Source organism: Tiliqua scincoides, chromosome 8, assembly GCF_035046505.1.
Source record: "Tiliqua scincoides isolate rTilSci1 chromosome 8, rTilSci1.hap2, whole genome shotgun sequence".
NCBI classification, from domain to species: domain Eukaryota; kingdom Metazoa; phylum Chordata; class Lepidosauria; order Squamata; family Scincidae; genus Tiliqua; species Tiliqua scincoides.
The window spans coordinates 39,813,838-39,827,230 of record NC_089828.1 but is presented as its reverse complement, the minus strand read 5'-3'; the positions used below and the strand labels follow the sequence as shown (position 1 = coordinate 39,827,230).

The window sequence follows — 13,393 nt, the reverse complement described above, 5'->3', positions numbered from 1 at the left end:
TTGTGTCCGCAACCCACTCCATTGGTCTCCACAGGCCCTAGAACGCCTTACGGAATAATTTACAACTGGTGACAACCTCCTAGCAACACTAATTCAATTCTGTAACAGAATAAAAATAAATTTCTTTGATTGAGCCCAGTTCCATTACCTGTGAAGATGTGTCAAATCTGTACACAAGTTTTAAGACAAAAATGCAAAACTTGTAGCTTAAAAAAGTAGCAAATTAGATTTATTCAGGGAACATTCAGGTTGCCATTGGCATTTTACAACAGGGATGTGCCCCTACTGCTGCAATGCAAATTGTCAAGCTAGAAAGCTTGGAAGAAAAAGTGTGGACAATTAAAGTGTAAGTTCTCAGTACTAGAAATGAACAATTGGAAACATACTAATATTTAGATAATTACAAAACATGTTTTAACAAACATTTAGAAAGCTTCACAGCAGATAAGTTATTTTAGTCATATACACTGAAGGCCTGAGTAGACACAGAACACCAAAATCCAAAAAAGGGACCTGTTAGCTGGTCAGTGCTGAAGCACAGTAATTACTCATAAAGAATAAGTGAAGCACCTTACCCTCTGCAGTTTCAATCTCTCCTTCTCTGCAGAACTCCGCTGGATTTTCTGAGATGCCTGAAATCATGAAGGCAGAAGTATACAACACTAGCATTTCCTTAAGAATTTGAATTATTCATGCAGACTTTTAGACAGCAGAGTCCAGGATACCAAACTGAATGGCAAGCTTAAGACCAAAGTTTCAAAAAGGGGCCTGTCCGAATATAAACAAAAAGGTTAAGGTGTCAAGAGAGAAAGGGGTTGGATGAGGCATATCACCTTGGAGGAAGACGAATGTTTTAAAAACTGAAGATAGAGGAAGAGAAATGAAGAATGATGGTTGGGGTTGTGCCACATCCAAGGCGAGAATGGATGGGTGCACATACATGGCAACCCAAGATGGACTGAACAACTTTTTCTGCACATCTGTGTGAAATGCTAGTTCAAGTCACATACTCAGTGGCCCTTTAGATGGTTGCTATCGCATCTAAAGTGCAACAGATGGGGACACATGGAAAGGGCCTTTTCTGTGGCACTCTACCTACAGCACAATTTTCTTTAACATACCAGGGAGAAACCCTTTTTATTTGCCAACGACTTTTGATTTTATCTTGTTTTAATTTGCTTTCATATCATTTCATGCTGCTGAGACAATTTTTTGCTTAATCTTTTTGTTGCAAACCATCTTGAATAGTTTTTCATCTAAAAGGCACAATAGAAATATAAATGAAATTCAACAATATTGGATGTTGGGGCACCAATATTACTTATAGAGTATCCAATTTTAACTAGAAAAACTGGGCTCTAGGTCACTGCTCAGACATGAGGCTCACTGGGTGACCTTCAGCTGGCTCACTCTCTCACCCAATTCTGACATGCAGGATTGTTGCAATAATAAAGATGGATTATCCCCTATGTCTGTCATACCAAGCTTCTTTGCAGAAGATACACATGTGATAAATATCTCAAATCTACATCAATTAGGCCAGTAAATAGCCATTTGCTGTGTCACCTATTTTGGGGTCCTTTAACAGTGTTGCCTGATACAGGAACAGAGTTGGCATCCGGGTTTATTGCAGGTCTGGTCCCTGTATTTGCATCTATGTCATGCAGCCTATTGTTGGTCAGTAGCCATTTCAAGTTGGGGGATGTTGGCTGCCTGTAAGCACACACAGGTCTACCACTTGAGGTCTGTGACAGAAGTTCAGGAAGGAATGATACACTGGAGTGGTTTTAGCTAGAAGCTGTAGGTGACAACTGTGGCCAGTAAGAATAATCTCCAGGAGACCAAGCAGGGAAGCTTCTGTAAACTGCAAGAGAGCTGGCTACTTTTTCCTTTTGGGTTCATATAAATTGGAGGTATATAGCCCAAATAAGGAAAAATAGGGGCAGGAGAGAAAGAGAGAGAGAGAGAAGGGGAATAAATCCCTCTTCATCACCACTACCTAGGTCACAAATGGAAACTGGAGGCCAGCGGGGGAGGGGAGTTGAATAAAACAGTTAATGGAATATTTTAAAAAATTAATGGTAACTTTTAAGGAAATGTTTTAACATTTTATGTTTTAAAATGTTTTAAATTAACAATCAGGTCCCAGTTCACACTGCAGCAAGTATTTTGGATCCAATATACAAATGCATTTTCTTTTGTTTCCAACTGGCAAGAACCAATCATATAATCTTGCATATATCCATTCAGAAGTAAATCCTGCTGGGGATTTCCTTCCAGGTAAGTGTGCCTCAAGCATACACTTGGGTAACTGAGGATGCAAAAGCTTATACTTCCATCACTAACACTGGACATACTTGTAATTATTGTTTTACTAAAAAAGGCTTTAACTTTCAAAACAGTACAATTTTGTGCACTGAAGTTACATATAATGGGTGCATGCTAAGAAAATAAATTCTTTCTTAGGCACCATGAAAATCAATGAGACAAGTTAGTCATGCAACTACCTTAATTTTAATGGGACTTAGTCATAACTTTATAACCTATGTAGGCAATAAAGGTTGTGTCTCATTATCCGCTGGGGTTCTGTTCCAGAACCTCTAGTGAATTAAAAAAAATCTGTGGATTAAAAAAACAGTGAAAAAATAGATTTAAAGACCCACTTCCAGGTTTCTTGCCCCTCCGTTGCTCCTCATAAGGTCATGTCTCGACATTCACAGGGGTTTGATTTTGGGACTCCCTGCTGATACCATAAAATGTGTTAAATAAAAGCAACTTTTAAAAAATTAAAAAATGCATCCCTTTACAATTGTAGTTTAAAAACAGCTTCTTACTGTTGTAGAGAGGCAGTCAACAATTAGAAATGCAAACAACCCCTTGCCTTTGCCTGGTTCAGCTGCAGAATGGAATGATCACTTGCATGACTGTCTCTGTACAACAGTTTTTTAAACTGTGAATTTAAAGAGATGCATTGTCCCCTTCTCCAGGGATCAGCACATTCCTTCTCATTTGCAGTGGCCATTCGTGTTGAGTCAAATCCATGTATTAAAAAATCTGTGTAACAAGGTTGGACTTGCATTCATGGAACTTGTTCAATTGTTTATCAATTTTTTCTTCTGTTTTCTTTACATGATTTAGCCTGGATTTTTTTTGTTCTCTTTTTTGAACTTTGTGTTGTTAGTTGCCTGCCTGCAGAACTAAACATTTTTAGTGAACTAGTAATTGCTATACAAATTCCAAGAAACAAAACGGTGTAAAACTCAAGTCAGTCTTCACAGGCTCAATGCAAAATATTCATCGTATTGTTGCAATAACTACAATGAGCTCTGAACATATGTAGATTTGATGGAAAAGCAGAGTGGCACAGAACTACAAGTGCTAAAAAAATACCAGGAAATTGTGAGATGAGGTTTTAGAAAATAGACAAACTAATTCTTCTGCACATTGTTGACAATGAACTTATAGCAGGTACCTACAAGATTCACTTGCTAAAGATTCTCTAGTAAATTACAAGCAGCAAAAATTGCCTGGGCTACTTGCTGAAAGCAATCAACATTCTCTGCATATCAAATATGGCTAACCAAACTCTGGGAACTGACCATCACGCTAAAACTGACTCCAAATTCAGAAAACTTCAGAACAGAAAGACACTTGCAACTTCTATTACCTAGAATTCCCCCCAATGAAAAATCCACTAAATCACATTTGTACCACAGTTTTTCATTGCTTTGAGTATCATCTTGAAGACTGTACATGTAACAAATGTTGGTTCAGATACACATATAGATGAAAATGAGAGCAAAGAGTTTGTATTTTTATAAGAAGCACATGCAGAAAAAAATTCACAGCAATGTAGTACTAACATTTTTATGTGAGACATGTTGCACAGAGCATAGAGCCAAGTCAGGAATCCATCTGGATTTCTGTGAGCAAAGACCTTACGCTTTCACTTCCACCTGCATGAATCTTGCACAAGCAGAAAGATATGTTAGGTAATAGATCACTTAGGACATAACTGAAAGTCTGAAACTAAATTCTAAAACTAAGTGTTTTTCTTTTGCTGTTTTGAAAAGTAATGAAACATTGAGTGCATTCTGAGATGACAGAAGAGTTAAGACATTTCAATAGTGGCACAGCAAGTTCAATGAGATTGTTCTGGAATGCTTAACAGCTGCAGCTTCGAAATACCGTCCACTGAAAATCACATCTACTCCAAACCATGATAGCATAGATTTGAGTTGCACAGCGATTCTTTCACACAAGACCCATTAAACTCAGCAGGGCCAGGAAGAAGATTGTGCCTCAAACATGCAACAAAGAAAGCAATAAAACATTTGCACTTTATCCTTTATGCTGTATTAGTATTTGGGCAGAACCAAGTGGAATCCAAATTCAAGTGTACACACAATTCATCAGCTGAATCACTGCCCAAAACTTCTCTTGAATGTGACCTATTTCCACCTTGGACAATTCAAATAAGCAACTCAGGACTATAAGATTTTTGACCTGGTAAGTCATCCCAGAGGTGCTGTAAACAAAAAAGACTTGTGGTACCCCATTATTATTAATCACATTTGTGCCCTGCCTCCCCTCCAAGGACCTTTAGAGCAGCTTTGCACATGAGAAACGCAGGCCTACAAAACTGAGAGTCAGAAAAGTTTCTCCCAAAATTTATGGTGGTTTGATATGAATTTGGGGTGCCAATTCAAAAAATGGCTTCCGTTTTGCCTGATCACATCTAGTTTTGGAGATACAGTATAGCCTCATTAGTGAATGGTTCAAGCAGCTTCCTCAAGAGGAAGCCATGGTGCTTGAACCATTCACTAATGAGGCTATGCCGTGTCTGCAAAGCTAGACATGATAGGGCAAAACGGATGCCCTTTTTAGAATCAGCACCCCAAATATACCCAGGAATTGGTGTAACGTTTAAGGAAGCAAAATGTGTGTTGGCCTGTGAAATTATTCCATTTTAATTCTGCAAAGTAGTCTAGGTCAAGACAGTGCCTTGCTGGCGGTATGATCTTAGAAGCAGATTTCCATTAGAGAGAGAAAAGCAGAAATGTCTCTTCAGGATTATTTCTGAAGAATAATTTTTCAAGCTTCTATTAAAACAGTTAAAAATCTGCTGCCTGATCAACTGATCAGCAATATTTTAACCACAAAGCTTTAAATTAATTAACCAGACTTTAAAAAAAAAAATCCTATCATGACAATCTGTCACTATAGATCAGACTGGAGACCGCTGTGCACCAGGAAAGGCACCCCCAGCACTTACTGTTCTGCTGGGGTGCCCTCCCTCACCTCCACTAATCTTCACTAAACTGCACCCCAGCCAGCTGCGTCTGTCCAGAAATCCAGGCACAGTGGTTGCTAGGATGATAGGACCCAGAAGTGGTGGGTCGGAGTCAGTTCGGGGGAGAAAGGCAGCAAGGAAAGGCTCCCATGCAAAACAGTAAGTGCCATTCCTGTGGGGGAGTGAAAAGATAGGAATCGGATCCAGCCCATGGGCTGGAGTCTGGAGAGCCCTGCTATAGAAGGAAAAGAATGTCTGCAGTGAAAGTGTTCTAACTTGCAGTTGTAAATCCAGCTCCTGAACAACCACACCAAACAAAGTCTCTGAAGCATTTGTTGTAGTGTATGAACTCAGAAGTTGGGTATCATGCTATACACAAAACATCATTTAGATTTTTTCAACATGCAGACGCATAAAGCAGCCGCCCCACCATTTTCTTGTTGTCCATCTTTATTAACAGTCCTCACAATTGGAGGAGGTTCTTGCTGTATCATCTCAGTCACCAAACTCTTCAGTAAGTACAGGGGGCACCCCGTATCCATAATCGTGGATCGGGTCTATGGTACCTCCTGTGACCACTCCGGAGGCAAAGGGAGCCCAGTTCCCCTCGCCTCTGGGAAGGTCTTCTGAGGCCTGCAGAGCCATATGTGACTACCCAAGGCTTCTTTAGACCTCAGAAAGGTCTAAAAGGAAAAACCACTACTTCCGGTGACATTTTTAATGCCTTATAAGGCATTGAGAGGCCCAGGGATGGGCCCGGTCATATGTGGGCCTCAGAAAGTCTCGGTCCAGCTTCCCTGGCCTCCGGAGGACGGGGCATCCCTGGTTAACCGTGGTGTCAATTAACCATGGGGGAACGGAACCCCTGTGGATTCCAGGATTCCTGTAAGTAGGCATTGTGTTTTATTTATGGTAGGTCAATAACTGCAAGGTTTGCATGTACACAGGTTGAATTTTTTCAATTTGTAGATTCTATGCAAATATGATACACCCCACCAAGGAAGAAAACAAGTTTGTCAGAATCAACCCAAAGTGCCATGTGTTATTTTTCCAAGAAGCATTTGGTGCTAACAATTGCTTTCTTGTTATGCTGCAAGGTTTGGTTTTGAAACATTGAGATAGCCTACTATATCCAATCCTCCTGCTCTCCTTTTCTTCTAATAATGTCATGTCTAACAGAATTAGACTTTGTGTCCTTCCAAATAATATTTGATAGTCAAAATTATCAAGTAAACACATTCTATATGTGCCACCATCTGGCAACAAATATATGATATCTAGAGTCTAGGATAATTAAGATTTGGCTCCCTGTGAGCCCCAGCTAACCAACCAAACAGTTGTGATACCATGGAAAAATGACAAAATTTTTAACATTTTAGGATAATTATCATAACTTGATAAACTGAGAAAAAATTTAAACATACTTTAGAGAGTGTTATGTTGTTAATGGTGTACAAAAGCAGTAGCACTGAAAAAGGAGAAATAAAAACTAAGAAGCTGAACAGAAAGAGGTAAAGATGACAAATGAAGAATGCACACTGGCTGAAGAGAGATAAACAACAAACAGAGGACTAAGAAGAGACCTGAGTGAAGGATAGGTTGAAGAGGCAAGCTGCAAAGATGGAAAAAGGGCCAACCCAGAACCTCTGAAGGAAAAAACGAAGTCGAGAAAAAAATATACGTTTTTGTGCACACAGTCTTTACCATCTTTGTCACTTTGTCATAATACCAACCTTTTGAAAAGGTGTTGAAGCAGCTAATGGACTATCATTGTTCTTACACTCCTGTGTAGGCAGAGACTCAGGGGAGCTGATAGAAGACAGAGAACTTAATGAGGAATTTGTACATGGCATGTCCTCTTCAGCGAAAGATTCAACTGTCTCATTTCCAGAAAGTAAGCTCTTTTCCGAAGGTGCAGCTTGGACAGATCTGGCAGTCATTATATCCTCCAAAACAATCACAGGCATTTTCCTCTCAAATATGACATTCTTGAGGTTGCTCTCCTTTGCCTTACTGATTTCTTTCTCTGTAAACATCATATTCGATAATTCATCCTTATCTACTGTTGTAGAGCAAGTTTCCAGCCGAACATCCACCTGAGTGTTACAAATGGACTTTTGTGAACCAGACTGGACCAACTTGCCTCCTAACTCCTTGTTAGTTTTCTCCACAGAGACTGCTACTTTGTTTGATATGTTATGGTCTACATCATCACTCAGTTTGTGGTTAGAATCCTCCGTCAAGTGTATTAGAAGTGAAGACTGGCTGGTGTAATTTTTTGCACGTTTCTGCATAAAGTTATCTAACGGACCTCTGCCATTAACAAGTTTTGGAACAAACTGTGTTTCTGTTTCTGCCTGGCAGCTGTTCTCCATGTTGTCTGGTGACAAACCAGGACAAGGTGTGGTGTTTTGATCAAGAACATTTTGAGAATTCCTGGCTTTTTTAACTCCTGGATTTACATCAAGGTCCTCCTTTGGTACAGGATTCAAACGTTTGAAAGGTAGCCGAGCTGAAAACAGTAAAATTTCACTATTAAGTAATGAACATTTGAAGAAAAGAAGCTACGTATTTTGTATTTTATTGAGCCAAATAAACAAGAAAACAGCTAAATAAAAAGGTATTTGAGCAAATAGTCTGGATCCCACTTATCTTGTTCTCTCCCATCTAGCAGATACAAGTGTTGGCGCAGGGCCTGGAAGAACTGGGTTAAAATCTTCAGTTATAAGGTGACTGGAGCACCTTGAACTATCATCTTGCAATTTAACCCACTTGATAGGGCTATTGCAAGAATAAGATGGGGGAAGGGAAGAAATCATACATGCCACCTGAGGCCCTTAGAGGAAGAGTGGGATAAAAATGTAGCCAAAAATCAAATAAAATATGTCAACTCACATTTTAAGACAAAAATGATTTCAAATGAATAAATACAATCATTTTAAAAGCATCTAACCTGATTAATACACTCTGGAAGAATAAAGCTAATAAGGCCTAGCATGTAGGTTTATAATTAATTGTACTATCAAAACTACTACCAGTACTCCAAATTTGTGACATGCAGTTAAAGGGGGCTTGCAGCAGAGCTTTTCCTGTTGTAGCTGCATTTACAGTTTGGAGTCAAAGGTTAGGGGGGAGGTGGGGGATTGCCTCTACCTTACAAATGTAAGATTGTGCTTAGTAGTTGCTACTACAACACCACCTTGCATTTTCTTCTTATTTAGCTCGCAAATTTATTTCAGCTGGTAGAAAACCTTAAATAACAGGGAAAAAGCATAATAATATTGATGTACATCATGGAAGGTTTGATGAACTTAAACCTTCATGGATGAAATTTGGAATGTGGTTATAATTTAAAATGGCTGAAAGAGCAAAGCTATAGAAGTCAAGTGGATGAAAGTCAGGGTATTACTGTACTGCCCTCTCTACCCACATCAGAACCTTCCAGACATTGTACTACTGCATCTCCAGTACTGCCACAAAGACTTGCAAGGCTTGATAGATGCCTTGCAATCTATCATTTCTATTCTTACTGCATTTTGCTTTTCATAAGGGACCACAAGACTAATGCACCAAAGTAAAAGTCTGAAGATAAATAATTTTAAAAGCTTATACAAAGTGAAGCAGCACATTGGGTTGACAATAAACGTCTGCTTCTATTAGAAGTAAGTTACCTTGTATTAACTTCCTTGCTGGAACTGCTGGTTTATCTCTGCACTCCATGGCTGTAGACAGATGCATGCAGATTAGAATGCCATACTTAAAAACTCAGTATTTCACAGACATTTTCAATGCAATGCTACCCAACTTTACTTAACAGCAATTCCCTCTCCATTCAATGGGGTTTATTGCCAAGGAAACATGCATAGGACTACATCCTTAAGAGCAAGTTTAATTTCATCTCTCTCAAGCACTCAGTTGATGTATACCTAGACCTATGATCCAAGGGAACCTCAAACCCTGCAATCCCAGGGACTCAGATCTCATAGGGTGACCAACACCCCAAACCCTTTTCCTTTCTATTGACACTGACAAAAGCCTCTCCCACCACAAAGTTACCAATTGTATTGTCTCTTCCCTCTTCTGATTCCACCCAGCCCCTCCCACGAACCTTAACCCTAAAACACCCTTAACTGCATAACAGGAGGGGGCACACAAACAACTCTAATACCTCCCCCCCATCAAACCCACTTCTTACTTACACAACCACCTGACATTTTGGCCTGATTCATTAACCTAGTGGATCTCAAACTTTGAGCACCAGGACCCACTTTTTAGAATGAGAATCTGCCAGGACCCACTAGGAGTGATGTCATGACTGGAAGCAACATCACCAAGCAGGAACATTTTTAACAATCCTAGGCTGCAAACTTGCCCAGGAGTGAGCCCCCTCAACTATCATTGCTAGAAGCATATACATAGTTGCCAAGCACAGGTCTGCAACATTTCCCCAGATGCAGTCACGTACGTGGTGGAATAAAGTCTAGCAGATTATCAAAGATAAAATATTGAAATGAACGGGGACCCACCTGAAATTGGCTCACGACCCACCTAGTGGGTCCCGACCCACAGTTTGAGAAACACTGCGGAACACTAAATGATTTACTCGCTCCAGGAAGAAGAGACACCCCCATCCCCTCAGGCTAACCTTACACGAGCTGTTAAGCCCCCCCCAAGCCTGCCTCCCCCTCCCCCCAGGAGTCTCCCCACCTGCCACAAGCTCCTCTGTCTGGGGCGAGGGGCAGGGAGGCCGGCAGAGCTCGGACGGACTGACCTGACAGACACGGGACTGACTCCGCCCCTCACATAACCGGCGAGGGCGCGGGGGAGGGAGCGCGCACGGCTGCGCGTCCCCGCGGCACCAACCGCTGCCACCCTTTCTCCCTCTCCGCCTTCGACCCCCGCCCCCCTTAGCGAACTTCACTTCCCGCCTTCCCTCCGCTCTCTCCCGCTCGTATTTGGCGGGAGTTCGAGCCACCTTCGCGCTCCGGCGCCCTGATAGGGCGGAACGCAGAGGCACGTGACCACGGAGAGGTTTCTTTGGGAGTTGAAGTTCTCGCGAGAACGAACGAGAACTTCGCCCTAGAGGTATAACATGCAACGAGCAGCTTCGACGTCTGGTATGCACGTGTGTGTCTGACGCGCATGCGTATAGGGGTGCAGGCAGTGGCGTAGCTAGAGGGGGGCAAGGCACTAATCTTGCCTGTCCATAAGGCCGATCAGGCAGGGCCAGGCCCATCCGTTTTCCCAGTGCCGGTGCAGCCGTGCCAATGGGCGTGTGCTGCATCCTGCGGTGGGGAGGCAGGCAGAAGCCTCCTCAAGCCAAGGGAACATTGGCTCCCTTACTGGGGGCTGCATTATGGCAGTACTGGTGCTGGAAAGTTGGGTGGGATTGGGCTGCGTCACTGCAGGCAGCAGACTGGGTGGGGGCCCATCTCTGTCCCCCTCACTGCTCTCCCTTCTCCCTCCATTCCCTGGATGGCAGAGAGGAAGAGGAAGTGTGGAGGGGAGGAGGGTGGGAAGGCCAGAGGCTGACGCATCCTCCAGTAAGGGGAGCAACATTCCACACCCCAGTTCAGGCATCAGGAACTGGTCTCGGGCTGGTTCTAAGTGTGCATATTCTTTTCTTGAATATAATATATGTTATATATCATATATATAATATATAGCATAACCCTACAAAGAAAGGACTGATACTGCTGTTGAGCATGAGAACAATTCACACCTTGTATACTCTCAGAGAGCACTTGGAGCCCAGTCCTCTCCAATTTTGCAGTGCCGATGCTGCTGTGCTTATGGGGTACGCATGGCTTCCTGTGTTGGGGAGGCAGTCACTGAGGCCTCCTCAAGGTATGGGAACACTTGTTCCCTTACCTTGGGGCTGCATTGTGGCTGCCCCAGTGCTGGAAAGTTGGATAGGATTGGGCCCTTGGGCTGCAGTCATATGCACACTGGCTTAAATTCCATTGTGTACAGTTGGCCTTATTTCTGAGTAAACACGCATAAACTTATGCTGGAAGCATTTTGTGATTCCTTTTGCATTGAAAAAGCCTGTTTCCATTTTTTCTTTCTGTCTCCCTACACCTGCACGTGCATGTATTGCACTCTCCTGCCTACTGAGGATAACGCTTCATGCCAAGGCCGTGGTGGGCCCCTAGGCTTTCAGGTGTTTTGGGTGGCCCACCTCTGAAATGCTTCAGGAAAGCAATACAACAGGGCTGTGGGGAAACCTGGTTGGCCAGGGAGAAAGGGGCTTGCCGGCAGGCAGCTCATGCCATGGGTCCAGCTGGTGCTGCAAGGGAGCTCTGGTCAGCCAGGGAGGTTGTGCCACCTGCGTCCGGGAGCTGGGCTGGCCAAGTGTGCAGGCTCCACTCGACCCCAGCGCACTGTATATGCTTGGCCCTGTGACATCCACTCCAACTACCCTCCAGAAGCAAGTATTATTAGCAAGTTAGCAAGTATCCAGGCCAAGTATCCAGTCGCGCAGGCACCACTTGGCCTTAGCTTGCTGACTGTCCCATCTGCTGCTAGCAACAGGGCCTGGCTTGGGTCTTGTGCCCCAACATTGGGATGGGTAAGTTGATGGGCCCGTAGTCCCTGCAGGGCCCTCGGCTTCAGCCTAGTCAGCTGAATGGATAATACACTCCTGCTTCATGAATTCAATGAAGCGGACTGCAGTCCACAAAAGCTAATGCCACAATACAGCACAAGCCACTACGTATCTTTAGGATTCCAGTCACAATCTGTCAGTCTTTAAAGTGCGGCAAGACTGGTGGTCCATTCAACATTAACTTCCCATCCCGTGTGTGGGACGTTCAACTAGAACTCTGAATAAATGGTTGTACTCTTTTTCTACCTCTACTGTTCCAGCCACCTATTGGCTTGGGGCTGGGCGAGGGTATTATTACTATTGGTTACAACAGATTATTGGGCTAAGGATTGGGCTGAGAGCAGAGTGCGGTGAAGGTCTAATGATTGGTTGACTCGATTGTAGGACGGGTCACTTTCACAGTTTTCTTGTCCAGTCCACCTTATTGACTGGAGCAGGGGTCTTAGGAGTTGGGATCTATCTATTTATGTAAGGTTGTGTGTTATATTCATGTGCTTTCATAAAGTTTTCGTAGGTTGGAATAAATTTATTTTAAAATAGTTACGTTAATAGTAATAGTAAATAGTTATTATGTTACATTACTTAATGTATGTCTTTTACCCCAAAGGTACCTAAGACCGCATTCCTATGGTTATTTTCCTGGGTGAAAGCTCCACTGAACATAATAGGACTTGCAGCACAATCATATGCATGTCTACTCAGAAGTAAGTCTCACTGAATTCAGTGGAACATACTCCCCGGACGGCGTGTATAGGATTTCAGCCTAACAGAAATTCATTCCAAAAAAATTAAAAGCCACAAAAAAGCAAGTGATGTAATATTGTTTAAAAACTAAAAACTACAAAGCACCAAACAGCTTCATAAACTCAAGGATGAACCCCCTTCTTTAATGCATGCTGAAACAAACGTGTTTTCAAGATAACATAGAAGCCTTGGTAATAGCAAGTTAGCAATTGCAATAAAGATGCTCGAGCACAAAAGATTGTCATTCCAATGTTTTTCTTACTCGCAAATGTTTCCTACAGAGAAACCATCTAATAGTCCAAGTATATCAATGGAAGAGTTAGAACTTCTGGATCTATAGATTTCAAGACTTTAATACCCCCTCTATCTTGAAGATAATGGAATGTGTGTATGGTTATGGTGTCAATACTGTATACCAGTGGTTCTCAAACATTTTAGCCCAGGACCCACTTTTTAGAATGATAAACTGTCAGGACCCACTGGAAGTGATGTCATTAACAGAAGTGGTATCATCAAGCAGGAAAATTTTTAACAATCCAAGGAGTAAGTCCCATTGACTATCATTGTTAAAAACATATACACTGTAGCTTGTTAAAAGTACAGTTCTGTAACATTTCCCCAAATGCAGTCACATACCATGGTAGCATCAAATCTAATATATTAAAAATAAAATACTGAAATGAATAGGGAGCCACCTGAAATTGTTTTGCAATCCATCTAATGGGTCCCGACCCACAATTTGAGAAACA

The 13,393-nt window shown here is 42.2% G+C and overlaps 1 protein-coding gene across 1 annotated transcript in view; it reads right to left on the bottom strand.

The window, feature by feature from the left end:
* The window catches only part of CHAF1A (chromatin assembly factor 1 subunit A), a 33,488-nt gene extending 23,326 nt beyond the window's left edge, over positions 1-10,162 (bottom strand). The window contains exons 1-4 of the mRNA XM_066634935.1: positions 10,065-10,162; positions 8,965-9,015; positions 7,027-7,805; positions 576-632 (exon numbers count right to left, since the gene is read on the bottom strand). Of these exons, the coding sequence (XP_066491032.1) occupies positions 576-632; positions 7,027-7,805; positions 8,965-9,013 (885 nt within the window). The 5' untranslated portion in view covers positions 9,014-9,015; positions 10,065-10,162. The remainder of the gene's footprint in view (positions 1-575; positions 633-7,026; positions 7,806-8,964; positions 9,016-10,064) is intronic.
* Positions 10,163-13,393: the final 3,231 nt, after the last annotated feature.